Source organism: Numenius arquata, chromosome Z (genome assembly GCF_964106895.1).
Source record: "Numenius arquata chromosome Z, bNumArq3.hap1.1, whole genome shotgun sequence".
NCBI classification, from domain to species: domain Eukaryota; kingdom Metazoa; phylum Chordata; class Aves; order Charadriiformes; family Scolopacidae; genus Numenius; species Numenius arquata.
The window spans coordinates 9,369,516-9,384,832 of NC_133616.1; the positions used below are offsets into that span (position 1 = coordinate 9,369,516).

The following is a 15,317-nucleotide window of genomic DNA, read 5'->3' on the forward strand; positions in this document are numbered from 1 at the left end:
ATGTAGGACTACTTGGGCTCCTCCGGACTGTTTTCCACGGAAATCCCCAGCAAGTTGCACAGCACAGGCAAGAACACAGGCACCATCCATTCTTGGAGAAAAAGGTTCTTGTTTTGAACTCAATGCCATCACAAAATGGGTAGCAGATAAAAGTACCAAAGAACAGAAATGAAATGTTTATAAAGGCTAAACGCCTAACAAACACCTCAATGTCCAACAATATATTTTACAATAAAAAAAAACCAACACCAAAAACCAAAGCATCAGCAGGATAAAAAATTATTCTTGAAGCTGATGAAGTCAGAGAACTATTGCTACCTGCTTCCTGAACAGCATTAGAAATGCATCCCTTCCTTCACAGGCTCCTGAGACGAAGGATCTGTGCAATGCTGTTAAATCGGGAACCTGTGAGAAGCCAGCATCAGGCCACCTTCTGGATACTCTGTGCTGGTGACTTTACTTCTAGCCCTATTATAAGCATTTAAGACTCTTCCAGCAAAAGAAAGGATCAAGGGCCCATCCTATAAAAACAGGCATAGTCTTAGGCAGGGAGGACTCTGGAGATCTGCAGATGGAAGCTGCTCAGAGAGAAGAGCAGGTAAGGACATCAGGTAGAGCACTTGCATAAGTAGTCTTCATTTCCAGGGTAAAATCCACTATCAGCAGGGATGCAAATCAAGACTATCTAGCTATCAGAAAAAACTCTCAAGCAACCATGTTTTCAAGTCTTTAGGCACATGCATCTGAGAAACATTTTACCACTTAATTTAACATGTTGTATCTCTAGTCAACATCTTCTGTTTTTCAACTGCATATATAATTATAGGTAGCTCAAATCAGATGGGCTGCCTCACAGACTTGAGAAACCACTTATTGACCAAATACATCATCTGTAATGTCCTTTTCAATCATCAAAAGCCGCAGGGAAAATTTGAAAAGCTGTATCTATAGAGGCTGCAATTATTTTACTGTTTAAGAAACATGACAGAAAACAGAAGAGTATCTTGACTTTTTCCTTAGCAAAGCCATGGGTTCCTACGATTCCTACTCCATGGTCAATTAACTTCACCCATTTTATTGACCCAAAACATGGGGGATTGTTTTTTTTGCTTTTCTGCAATCCATGTATTAAGGGAAGGACCCATGGGAAGCCAATCACAACAGTATTCAACACTGTATAATGCAAGACAACACTCTTAAAGTTGCATTTCTAGTAAAAGAGAAAAGATGTCTTAAAGATGTCATTAAAAAAGGACATGGGAGAAAAGAGCTTACCTGCTGCTCCTTTGCCTTGGCAGCACTGAGTTCAGAAAGGGAGAGTGATAGTTTTTCCTGCTGCTCAGCTAGGTACTTCTGATAAAGGCTCAAAAGTTCCTGGCATTCTCTGTACTGCTGCTGCAGAGGTGAGGCATCAGAAGTTAAGGGAAAAATACTCTTTAGCAAATGGTTAGAGTCAAATAGATACCAACTTACTCTGTGTAAATCCGATTTAGATCCATAACAGTTCAATTTAAAAACAGATACTGTGTGTTTGAGTACTGCCTAATGATGATAAATCTGCCTAGAGATGAATGTTCAAGTACAACGTTCTTACTAGTCAGAGAGTGGAAAAAGAAGGATTGCACCAAATTCTTTTATCATTGGAAAAGGGACAGCAGCAGGCAGCAGGTGATGACATTGTTTCAGCTGGAACAATTACAACCCTGTGATTTGTATTCAGCAAAGCCAGACATTACCAATGTTTATTTATAAATAAATAAATAGCCAGCCAAGTAAGTAAATAGTCCATTTTTAAGCACAGACATGGATTCACAAGCCCACATAACCAAATCCAATCTCTTTGCTTGAGCACCAACGGCTCCAAAACCCACAGCCACAGATGCAGCGCTGCAGGCCTTCCAGAGACCAGCGATGATTTTTGGACAGTAATCGGGAGAAGCAGCAACTGTGGTGTTTGCGAGGATATTAGCAAGCAACAGTGTCCTGCCTTGCTCGCAGCATTGAAATTCCAACAGGAGATAAATCTGCTCTTCACCTGTCATTGTGTAATTCCCTCCCTTGCTCATGTAGCATGGTAAACCATTTATGCTCCCCTCTCTCCCCCCTCACTTTTAATTATGCATGCAGATGGGATAAGGGCTCGCTGTCCAAAGAGATTACTCTGAATAAATACTTTAATAACAAGTCACCGCAATTAAGGTAGGGAACAAAAACTTCTTCAATCTATAAAATGGTGTTGAGTTACAGATTTCCTTAACGTTTTTATGATCTAATCATTGCTTCTGGGCAAATTCATGTTGCAATCATTTTTGCCAATCATGGCTGCATAAATAACTCACTGCTTTGTTATTCCCTGTTATGACCCTGAGCTTTTTTTTCTTTTTTTCTTCTTCTTTTTCTTCTTGTTCTTTAGGACAAGGATGGAGGGGGTGCCAGGGTTTTTTTGTTTGTCTGTTTGTTTGTTTTTCTTTCCTTTAAATGAAAGGCTAAAACAGAGAACAAGTGAAACATTTAAGGAAGGAATGGGAGGTTATTAAACCCCAATGTTTAAATCAATCAGGAGAGCTCCTAGAATATCTTTGCTCAGCACCTGGAAATACGGGAGGGTACAAACAATGGTCTAAACAAGCTAACTGCTTTCCAGAGCCAGCCTGCCTGAAGCCTGAACTGTTTTACATTTCAGTTCATTTCGTCAGAGAGCACCAAAAGGCTGAAGTGATTTGTGGTGGTCTCAGGAGTATCTGCCAGCTATGATGTATATAAAAGGAATTTTTTATTCCGGTTGTAACCATAGGCAGTAATGTTTATAGTAGGTGAACATATTAGCCTGGACGCAGGGCATGAATTTTACTCTAGAAAAAGCCAGTTCATTTATACAGCCTAAGAGTTAAATGTCAGTATTTGAAGACAAATTATAGGGAAATTCATTTAAACCCATGTTATGTGGCAGAATATAAAAACAGACAGTCCTATCTTTATCAATTTTTTACGTCCCTCTTAATTCACTTTGCTTCCAGCAGCCCCTTCCCCACAAAACAGATTTTACCCTCTTCTCCCTCCAGCTAGCACACTGCTGGCACAAGGAATGAGTACCCTAAGTGGCCTTGGGGCACACAACTGATGGCCACGCACCTACCCTTGCTCTTGCCACCCTGTTAATATCAGTCGTGCTGGAAAGCTAGCCAAGATTGCCCTCACTCCCCAGCTTATCACACACATGGTGCAAGCGTGCCATAAAAGAGATCGCCAAATTGTGTTTTACAGACAGCAGAGCCCTTGCTGTGCACATGATGCCACCACCTCTTGTTAGCAGCTGCCAAATTTATTTAAAATACAGCTTAAAACATGACATGTAAAATTACCACTAAGAAAGCATGCAAGCAAAATCCAGATTGTCCAAAGGTCAGTTAAGTGATTATGAGTGCGAAGGGCAATAGTTAACATGAGCTTAAATGGCAGCTGAGATATCCCTGAAGTTATTCTAAGATTCCACCAACATTTTAACAGTTAAAATTTCCTGTATTGGAAGATTAAAAGCTTGATCATTCACACAATCAGTCTACATTAAGCAATGTATTTTTACAGCCACCATAGTCTAAAAGTCCAAAGCCCTGCTTTGCTTACTAAGTAAGTAAACATGAAGCTTCAAATAGGAAAAAAAAAAGTATGTTCATTTGTTTAAGACACATGCAGAATAGTTCTAGGTATGATAATTCTCCATAATGTGCTGGTACATTTACTGCAGAATATGTTCTTAAAAAAAAAAAAAAAAGCCTTAATATTAGCTCTTACTCTTCCATTTTATTGGATTTTTGCTAAAAGCAGCAAGATGATCTCTTTTTTTCCCCCTAGAAATTAGCCAGGCAATATACAACACTGCCACAAAATATTTAAGTCATTCAGGTAGAATAAGAGCATGCATTTACTATGGCAGTACAGTCTCTAGACAAATACACAGGTAATGACAAATATTTTAATAATGTGCTTCAAAAAAAAAGTGTTAAGGGTGAAAAAAATGTATAGGACAACAAGTCCTACAGATTTACATTCCACAGAAAAAGTAATGTGCCTAAATGCTCACATCAGGTATTTCTTCATGTGTTCAGGAACACAAATATTGGATTTACAAGATGTTAGTTACCTAAGAGAAGTGGCACTTGGCATTTCACTAAACCGTATTTTTATGTCAAAGAAACATGCATTTGAATGTATCCAAGTAATACATTTTATGCAGTTTGTTAGTAAAGTATTACGGGTGGGAGGAGGGTGAGGGAGGAACAAAAAAAACATAAAAAAAATCAGAAATGCAAAGGTTAAGATTTCAACACCCACATTTACATGTTATACTGCAATACAATGTATTTTATAGATTAAATTAGTTAATTTCATCCTTGAATGTACGTCACAGAATTAAGAGTTCATTTATGGCTCTTAAGAGATACTAACCTCAGTGGAGACAGAGCTAACTCAGAGAAGAGGGACTGCAGCATGCAGTGGTGGCACGCTTGCAGAGGCCAGGACAGATTTCCAGGGAGAGGGGCATTAGACAGGGAACAAAGAGCTTTTTCTCAGGGGTGAGGTTTCATGAGAAGGCACAGCTGACCTAATGCTCTACTGCTGCCAAAGGCACACTCCCGTCACCCCACAGAGTCTCACTCCCTCCATCCGCACCAGCTCTGCAGCCCTCCCAAACCTCGTACTCACTCCAAGAGCTCAGCAAACCGACCCAGAAATCCAAAGGGTCAGTGAAGTGCAAGAGCCGGCATGAGGGGAGCAGAGGGAACAGGCTGCTGGGAGATGGGGACAGCTCTTCCTGCGGCACCCACCTGTCCAGTAAGGTCCACCTTACAAAGTCAATACCCTACTCTCTCCCCAGCTCCATTCTTAAGCCTCAGGCTTTTAAGTCTACACCAACTACTCCCAGCTTACCCATTGCTGAAATATTTTTAGGCCTCTCAGGCTCAAGCACGACAGATAGCTATGGTTCTTTGCTTTCCCAGAATCTGCAGGGAAAAAAAGAGAGGGGAAAAAGTACCCATATCTAGTATACCCACTGACCTCCTGTAGTGTTCCCAGGACACTGTTTCCAATGCTTCTTTGACTGTAAGTGAAGCCCACCTTAAAATCAGAAGTGTTTTGGTTTAGAGCGTCCAGTGATATCCTAGAAAGCTTTTGAGTTCTGCATATCAGCCTCCACATCCTTCTGCGAGCAATGCTCAAGCTACAGCAGTTCAAACACCCACTGGTCTCTTCATCTAGAGTCAAGGTTTTAAAATTGCTGCCTACGCCAGGCCACTCTGCAAGGGCTATTTGCTGAAGCTCTGCCTTTCTCAAATCACTTCTTGTAAGAGGAAAAGAAAAAAAAAAAAAAAAAAAAAAAAGATAGGACTTTTTTGTTAGAGAGAAGTTTTTTTAACCTGTGTTGTTCAAGAAGAATTATTTGGTTTTACCTCCCTTTATTTTAAAAAACAAAAAAAAAGTAAAGCAGCCTTCAATCACAGGAATTTGAGACAGGAAAAAAGTTTCCAAGAAAATCCCCAAGGAAGAACACAACTAACAAGATTTTTTTTTGTTGGTTTTTTGTTTTTTTTTCAAAGCAGTCAAACTAATAACAAAGGCCCTGGGTTACTTTCAGAGCGGTTGTGAGAACTCCTCACCTACTGACTCCTTCCTCAATGGCTTGTCACAAGCATTTCTGGGACAGGCATAAGCTCTACTATTCCCTTTTTAGAGATGGAAAAGCTGTGGCACCGGGAGTCTTCAGGCATGTCTGTGCCCACAGATGCAGCCCAGCAGTCCTATGCCCCACCAGCCAGCTCCAGTACACCAGTCTTGCAGATGTAGGGAAAGTTAGCACAGCTCAGGCACAGCACTAACAGACCATATTCATCTTGTACCTGATTAACTTCGAGCCCACGTTTGCTTACATTCACCCAGGCAGAAAAGCCCTAAGAGTCTTCCCAAGCGTCAAACAAGATGCCCAGGGATGACTGATTCCCATAGTCCCCACCTGCAGCTCCAACTTGGACCATCCTTTCATTCAAGGCTGCGTACTTTGATCCCTGTCCAGAAGGGAACACAAGAGCTAAATCTCCATCTTCAGCAAGAAGATGCTCCGGTCCCATCAGCCCCTATATCAAACAGCAGACTCTCTAGAGAGTCAGAGCTATTACAGAGATATGCAAAGATGAATAAAGCAAGCAAAGGAAAGAAAAAGTCAAACAAGAACAAGTTAGATTTAAATTTAAATAAGATGGCAATAACTTACACTTTGCGGTAGAGATACAAGAAGCCTTCAGGGATATGATTTCAGCACGTGATGAAGAAAGCTTTTTGACATCTGCAATCATGATCTAGTAGCCACAAAACACTTCTGTTTTTTTTTAATCCCTGCTTAAGGACGCGCATCTAAAAAGCTGACTAGTTATCATCATATTGGCAGTTTCAGCAAAGACCAAACTTCTTCACTGCCTCACGTTGTCCCTTCAAGACAAAAGCTGAGAAAAAACCAGACACTCAGGAAGTACCGCAGACACTAAGTTGTTTCCAAAAAGTCTATTCAGGAAAATTGCAGGTAGACCTGAGGTTTTCTGCCTGCCCTCCAACTAAGTGTATATAAGCCAGACCTATTCAAGGAGCTGTGTGCAGCCACAGTACGCAGCATCAAGCACTTCTTGGCTGATCTAATTTACTTTGCTTTGATATTTTTGTGAGGTTTTTTTAGTTTGGCTGCAACACCAACTCTCTACCATTTCCAGAATGCGGTTGGACTGTGGCAACTTGAACCATGTCACAACAAGCTCACATCTGTTTAATAGACACACCTCTGCATCTATAACTTCAGCACCTTGTACTACTACAGCATCCCAATGCACCATTACTCAGTAGCCCAAAAATGCCTTAAAATGCTGCTTCAGTAGTAAGAAAGCATTTCACCAAGCTCAAGCAAAGACATAACATAGCTGAGTCTCCAAATAATGCTATACCTGTATCTACATCTAAGGCTCAAGCTACATTTAAGCGCTTATGATACAAGGGAACAGAATTTGCAAAGTCTGCAGAGCCCCAAAGGGCCACAACAGTCTCGTGGCAGTCCCTTCCAACCTAGACAATTCTATGACTCTATGATTCCCCTACAAGTGTGCTCAGTTTGAAGTGGGCCCACATTTTTCCATGCATCATGCAAGCATATATTTTTCAGTATTTTGACACGAGGCTATGAGGTTTATTTTCTACCTTAATATTTTGCATATCAATAGGAGAAAGATACCATGCCTTTTGGGAAAGAGCAATATGTATGTCGTTCTGATTTCCACCTGCAGGCTCTCTTCTTCCTAACCAAAGAAAGGATTAAAATAATGTAGCTTCAATATGAATGTAAGTCATATGAATAAAAATAAACTGCTGGTATTAATGAATTAACATCTAAAAGGAACATTTTAAAATATAAACTAAGATATTCTAAGCTCTTTCTTTTAGCATCAAACAATTACTTACTTCATTTGAAGCTGACCCACGTTTAATTTTAAAATACAGCTTGTGTTTAGTACATATACAGTCCTGCGCTTTGACAGTCTCACCTCAGAAAAGCAACAACGGGACTGCATTTCGGAAATCAGAGTATCCAGGCACAGAACAAAATCAACCCTAACACGTTTCTCCTGCCTTTAAAATTAAGAGAAATAAAATAAGTGGCCTGAACCTATGTGAATCATTGTTCTGTGAAAGGGTAAAGACTAGTAACTTCTATGAAGGTTTATTATCTAAACTCTGAAGAAGCTGCAAAGACTGAAGGTAATAAAATGTTTTATGAACAACTTCACTTCGCTCGTTCTTATATAACTGAGTTTATGTGGACTCCTTGGCACAGTGTTGCTAAGAACCTGTAGGGAACTTTCTGCACATCCACTTTTCAATGTATTAAAGAAATCATCTGGTGCGGGTCTGAACCTTAGGAGCCTTCAATTCAAAACACAATCTCTTTCTGCTCCAGAATCCTCAGGAAGCCCATTTCTGAAAACACTATAAAGAAGCAAGTCACATACAATAAGATAGAGTGATCTCCAATCTGAAGCCCAACAGTTACATTTTAATTTACACTTGAATATTTTAATGTTGTTATCCAGGCAGTAAATTAACTCAAGACGCAAGAATAAAAAGGGAAGATGCATAGGGAAAAAGGTCACAAGGTCCACAAAAGTTAAGAACTTCACTTCTCTTTGAAGCATCAGCATTATGTTGTTGAATGCCACAGCTCTCATATAAAAGAATTGCTTAATACATTCCCATTCTGTTTGAAGGGAAATTAAATTTACATTCTTTGGGAATATGGTATTGTAATTAGTTCATGACTTGATTACACTTTGAAGTGAGCCAAGACTGCATATGGTGCATACAAATTAGTTAAGTTATGGTTACCTACCTAAAGAAAAGCTACACAGTTAAGAATAAAGTTAGGGACAAAGCCAGGGTGGTCCTTTGGAGCTTTCAGGAAGCGTAAGTAAAACATCAAATGCAAATCTACTCTCTGGACTTACTGATGTCAGGTGGGAACAGACATAAAAAGTACAGTTTCCTAAACAGATGAATGAGTTGTTTTCAAAAAATAATCTTTCCATCTCCATCCATACCACCTGCAGGGCAACTGTTAAAAATGATCTTAAAGAAAAAAAAAGCAGTAAAAGATACAAGATTTCCTATGCTGGTTAAATTTGCCAGTATGATTTATTCCTATAGCTTGTAATTTTTTTAATTTCTTTTATAGTTAGCCTGAGTTTTATATTATCTACCAAGATGCTTTATTCTACCCAGATGATGAAATTCCCCCAGGTCACTTTAAAGATACTGAAAAATACTGAAACGCACCATATAAATACAGTACATCTAAAATTGGCCAAACAAAAAGATAGCCAGTATGATTTAAAGAGAGCAAGGAAAGCATTTAAGCCTAAAACTAATTCCCAACACAGCACATGAACTCAGAGAAGTCTCTATCATACTTTCAAAATGCAAAAGCTGTTTAGGGTACCAGATTTGATCCTATGTATTGAAAATCCTTTCCACAGGATGTGCCAATCAAACTGGACAGCTTATCTGCCATGTTCTCTGGTTCAAAGGTGGGTAAGGACAAAAATATCACACGCCATCATATGCCAGCAGATGTGCCTGGATCAATAAATGCAAATACCATCTCAGAGCTTGCACTTTCCATTCCAAGTGGAAAACACATCTCCAGCCTTATCTTCATTAATACAGACAAAATTATACTTACAAGCAAAGAAAAAAGAAAATAAAGGTTTATTCTGCAGCCTGGCCATGCTAACAACTTTCTTCTAGTGAAAAGGAGGGAAGAACACAACACACAAAAGCCAAGTTATGCATAAGCTGGTGAAAACGTGCATTTTCATAATAAGGAACATAAGGGATCTGATAACAGAAAAAAATCAGAACCTGAATACACGGAATACAGACCATCGTAACAGGTCACTGGTCCTGGCATGGGCCACAAAAATTTTTAATCTTGGATTAAGACGTGCGGTGGCAGGAAATTTTCCTTCACTGGCAAGAAAGAGTTTGTTCAGAACAAACTGGCTCCTTTCAGAGGAGCTCTGCCAACGTCTATAGTGACTTTCAGGATTTAAAGATTTCCTTTGGCATTTGCTTAGATGGCACAGCTACCCAGTTTCTTCCACTGGAAACTGTTAAGGAACTTGTTACTTATGTATTTGTCTATCAGCCGGTAAATGTATGATCCTTTTTTATGGAAAAAGGGAGCCTGGAGATTCAGCCATATACAATTTCTGTGCAAAACAGTCCCAGCATCTGAGAACAACACCACACATTTCATCGTGTACGACAGAAAATAATCTCAACCTGTGCTGCGTGAGCATATGAAGCCAAAAGAAGGTAATGCACCTATCACCATCCATACAAAAATAGTGCTATTTTTTCCTTTTACATATTTAGAGTGCAAAATTAAACAAATAAAAGGAACACTGCATAATTTAGCTTTCATTTTCTATCAAATTGCTCATAATTGTAACCATAAAATGATAATATTCTACCATATGTGCATCTGCAAAGCCGACAACAGCGCTGGTCAGCCCCTGCCACAAGAAAAATGGACCTGTCGCTCCACCTAGTGACCTCGCTGGATATTACCACTCTCCTAACAACTTGAACAGAGCGCTTGTCAAATTTGAAGGTTAATTTTGTTACAGAGAGGGATCTAACACATCACTTTGAAACAGGAAAATGCACGGCGCAATCCTCTTCTCCTGCTACCGTTCTTCGTCAAATTTCACTCCCCTCCATCCACACAGGCAGCCACAGCTTTACAGAAAATACCCACCACTGGAAACACTGGAAATACTTGCTGGTTTCGTTGCAGGCCTTTGTGAGAATTAAAAAAAAAAAAAAAATAATAAAAAGATCTTTCGCAGTAGCCACCATTACTGTTTACATAAAGCCATTTGTCATATCAGTACCACCCAATATTAAAACAGCCATGTTCTTTACTCTAATTTGACAATGGAGCTTCTGGCAGAAGCCCGAGGAGAGATAAGGTGCTTTTAGCCTATATGGGAATTGAGGTATCTGAGAAAGGACGCTCAGCCTGTTATGTTTAGACACAGTAAGAGGAGTTATTTAACAGGATAAATGTAAGCTCAAAGTCAGATGCATGGAGGAAAGGGGGTGAAGAGGTAAAAGAGAAATGGAATGTAAAACCTGAACTTCAGGAGAGCAGAGCTACACCATCTCCATCTCAATTAAAGAACATGCATAGTAAATCAAGAAGGTGTCTGCTTTGCAGGCAATGAGAATGTAAGATCACAAAACATCAACTCGTTTTATAACAAAGCTAATCAGGTTTGGTCTTGGTTACTATCAGAATGGGGATCACCTGAGAATACACAGTGGTGTCTGTCTTGTTGCTTCCTTGCAGGAAACAATCAATCATCACTCTTAATTTTATATACTTGATGTGTCTCACTGAACCTTTTCCTTATAGCCCTCAAATGGGAATAACGCTGGCGGAGAAAAGCAGGCTCTCCTTCACCCAAGCTCCCACCACTCTCAGAACAAGAGATTCCTCTTTCGGGTCCACACAGGAGAGGAAACCTGGGGAAATTCCCACTACAGGGAATTCTTTTGTTTGACGCTTCCTACACGCAGTTGCCTCTCTGTATCAGTCTGCATCAGGCTTGGTTATTTCAGCTTTGTTTTTTCACCCTTTTAAATTAGAACATGCTCACACAGAAGCACATGGATTTTAATCTGACTATCTGCAAATGGTTCAACCAACAAGATGCAAAATCTGTAAATGTCACTGGACCAAAATATAAGAAAAAAAAAAATACCAGCGAGCCAAGAAATGTTACCCTTCTTATGGAACCACCTTCAGTGTTACAGCCAGAACAGCACAGTACCTAAAAATCACAGATCATTCTAGAAAATTTTGTCTTTTAAAACTATTGCTATTTTGACAGTCTTTCTAACCTTGTTAGAATACAATCTGTTTACGCGCTGTTGGTGAGAGAAATGCAACACTCCTTTTCCTAAAAGGCAGCTGAGGTCAAATCAAACTCCATACACACGCAGTAATACTAATTTTAAAGGAGGTGTCCCCAAACACAAAAAAAAAGAAAGTTATTCTATGTTAGAGTGCTCCAATGATTTTTGTTTCCATCACATGCTATACACATAACTAGGTAAGTATTTCAGAATGACATCAAAGGCAGAATGACATCAGAAAGTTGGTCCTTTCTTGTAAAAACTGCCCTTAAACATGCCAAACTGAAAAGCACTGGTTTCGCTGAGCTGAAGGCAGTGAAGAAAAGATTTAATAACAGCCTCATTATAAGGTTCATTGTTGTAGGACTATTTAATATACAAGATTAACACATCTTATCTCCCACTTTCACTGAAACCTATTATACCCTTCATTAATATATGCACATTTCTACATCATTTACAGCACTAAGGTCCCAAATAGTATTGTCTGAAACAGGGTGTGTTCTGCTGCTCTTCCTGATGGTAGGCTCTCTTTGCAATAACAGTACTCAAAAATAAGCCTCACAGCTCAAAATGGAAAACATCATTAGGTAAAGTAAACAGGGTTGCTTAAAACAGAGAAATTAAAAATGGAAACATTTGTTTTGCCAACGCTCAAATTTGCAGATTTCATTTCTTGACTTCGGTTCCCTCACTCCCAGACCAAAAGGTGACACATCCACATACTGCAAGACAGGAAACTTCTGCCTTCCCAACCTAATGAATAATGATATTCTTACTTCTAAACCTCAAATTGTCAGGAGGAAAAGTGAACCACAGCTCCTCAAATTAACAGGCATTTTAAAATTCTTCAGATCTGGATCACCAGAGAAGAAAAGGAAGCTGTATGGTACAAACAATACAACGCTGGCCCAGCTTACATACGTTTGTGCTGCAGATATACCAGGACAGATCAGAACAACGTACCTTAGTATTATATGAAGGGAAGGGAATCAGATAAGGAAAAATACATATTTTTATGTTCTCAGTAGACCAAAGGGACCGGGTTGGCACTTATTCTTGCACAAACAGGAGAACTGTTCTGAGCCAGAAAAATACTCAGGACTCAGCAAGACAGAAAATTTCTATTGGAAGCATTTCAGGACAGAGAATATGCGTTTGTCCAGCAACTGAACAGACAGATTCAAGTGTTTACAAGCTCTTCTGTACTTCTACCCACCAGGTCCCAGACAAAGAAATGGAGGAGATTTTTCAGAGTTCGCCTAAGCTGTGGAACTGCTCTCCGCAGGAGGCTGTAAATGTTTAAAAGTTAACATGGACTCAGCTAAACAACATTCATAACAACAAAAAAATCCATCCAGTGCTATCAAACACAGAGAAATATTCTGACTGCATTCTTTTAATTACAGGTTTCTGGACATTGGGAGACTTTTGACAGCAAGTACTACTATTTGCTTATCCTGTCCTTATACCCTGCCACATGTTTGTGGCCACTGTCAGCGTTTAAACACGAAACTTGGCCATTTGGTACAGTACAGACATTTTATGTTCTCATCATACTACAGTTAGCAGGTTCAATTTATTAAAACTTGCTAAGTATACTGAGGATACCTCTTCTCCATCTGAAGAGAATTGTTGGCACTTGTAAATTGCTAGAAAGCATGTTAGTAAAATTTCCTTTCCCTCACACTTGACTTTCTGAAGCTACCCTATCAAATGGTTAATATTTAGTGAAGAAGAAAAAAACAATTGACCTGGAATGATTTTACTGGGAAGTATTAATAGCAAAGACTTAACTTCAGGAGCCAAACATACAGCTCTTGGGACTTTTCTACTGTTCTTGGAGATAAAGATGCTTACTCTGGCTGATTAGTTTTGTATTAGAAAAAGGGTCTTTCCAAGAAAGGTCTATTCCCAGCATGACACTGACCCATTCACATTTACTTTTGTCCTTTTGGAAGTTTACATGCCTTCAGGTTAAAAAAAAAAAAAAAAAAAAAAGTTTCATGAGGCTCTGGAAGTGCTATTTCCTGCAAGAAAAACACTCATCTCATCCCTTTACCCTTACATTTATTATCACAGAAGAATAGCTGTCATTCTCGAGGTCTTCTTGGCTTCTTACCTGGAGCATACCAAGATATCCAGCTAGATATGTATAAACCAAGGAAGTCTAATATATTGGTGGAGAAGACAGAACCTTTTCTCCATAGCTATGACATATTTTTTTTTCACCCATTATAGTTCTCCATTCCTCTTAGAGAAACATTGGTAAGTGTTAGCCTTGAGGATATCAATGCTGTAGGGCTGTTACTCCAGAAGAGAGGAATCCTGAAATCTAAACTCAGAAGTGCTCATCGGAATAAAAAATAGCTGAAAAGAGTTTGCATAAAGACAGTTACTGGCAGCAAGAAAATGATACTTTCAGATATCTTCCTCTCACAGGATTAATATTTGAGTAACAAAATAGTTCTTTGGCAAATTCTTATTGGAAAACAGACACATTCACAGTTAGATGCCTCCATGCATACAGCCCGTCTCCTTAAAAACAAAATCAGAAAAGTTTGTGATCCAGTGGGTCTGCAGATAATGCAGGGCTCACCATAGATGCTTGGAAGAGCTTAGTCAAGTGAGGTACTGAAAAGACCTTCTTGTAAAATGCATTCCTATGATTATAATAAATTTCTGAGCCATCAAACCAAAGGCATTATAAGGAAATGGGGGAAAAATATTCAACACTAAAAGATTCTATACAATAGGGGCCTATAAAAATTAGAGGAATTAAGGGTATTTTCCAGACCAACAGGTCACCAAGGTAACCTGCACACCAAGCTACATGGGAACACCTGTTTCTTGCCAACAAGTAGGAAAGGAAAATTAGTGTATGTGAACACCTTGCAAGAGCCCTAGACTAGAAGTGAATGGCTTTCAAAAAGAGGACCATAAATGAAAAGAAAGAAAGTTACGGAAATACTTTCCTCGCAGTAGTTCAAAACACAAGACAGGAAACAGTTCAGTGAACCGGAATACAAGATCCTACAGGCCTCAAGTGATACTTCTGCCAAGCCCAAGGCAAAAAACCATGAACATTCATGGAGGTGTTCTCATTGATAAACATTATGGAGACCGTGGAGGAGTAAGGCTCCCAGAGAATTAACTGATGAAGTGCAAGACTAATTTAGAAGCCAGGACTGGAGCAGAGCTGCTCAGTATCTCTCCTTAATTTCAACAAATCAAGGAAACACCCATACCTTTTCCATCTCAAATGAAAACCTACTCCTGTGCTAATAGCTAGAATGGTTTGTCGCTGCAGTATCTGAATAGCTTGCAGGGATAAATGTACTTACTGTCATCATCCTTCTATGTTCACCGTACAAGGAAGGTCACATTTCATAAAGGGGAAGGCGAGATACAGAGAAGGTACACAATTTACCTAACTTCACAGAAGTCTGTGCAGCACGAATGAGAGAATTCACGTGTCTTAGATCTCAGAGGGCTTCCACAAGACCTTGCAATGCTATTATTTCAGGATCATTTTCTGAACTGTTGTGCCCCGTACTGGTGATGTAGCTTTGCGGTCAGTCTCCCTAGCAGTCTGATCTCTAGCTAAACCAAAAAAAAAAAAAAAAAAAAAAAAAGGAACCTGCACTTTCCGCTTTTTTTGACAGTTTTCACCAGTAAGACATTGCATAAATTCTTGACTTCTCCTTCCAAGGATTAAGGTGAGAGAGAACTGAAGCAAGATAGGGGCAAAAATTAAAGCGGTAACTGTACCATAACACATCTGCCTCTGAAGTGAGAAGGAA

General features: G+C 39.4%; 1 protein-coding gene across 1 annotated transcript in view; it reads right to left on the bottom strand.

The window, feature by feature from the left end:
- Window positions 1–15,317, bottom strand: part of KIAA1328 (KIAA1328 ortholog) — a 178,307-nt gene that overhangs the window by 102,292 nt on the left and 60,698 nt on the right. The window contains exon 6 of the mRNA XM_074166575.1: window positions 1,276–1,403. Coding sequence (XP_074022676.1) covers window positions 1,276–1,403 — 128 coding nt within the window. The remainder of the gene's footprint in view (window positions 1–1,275; window positions 1,404–15,317) is intronic.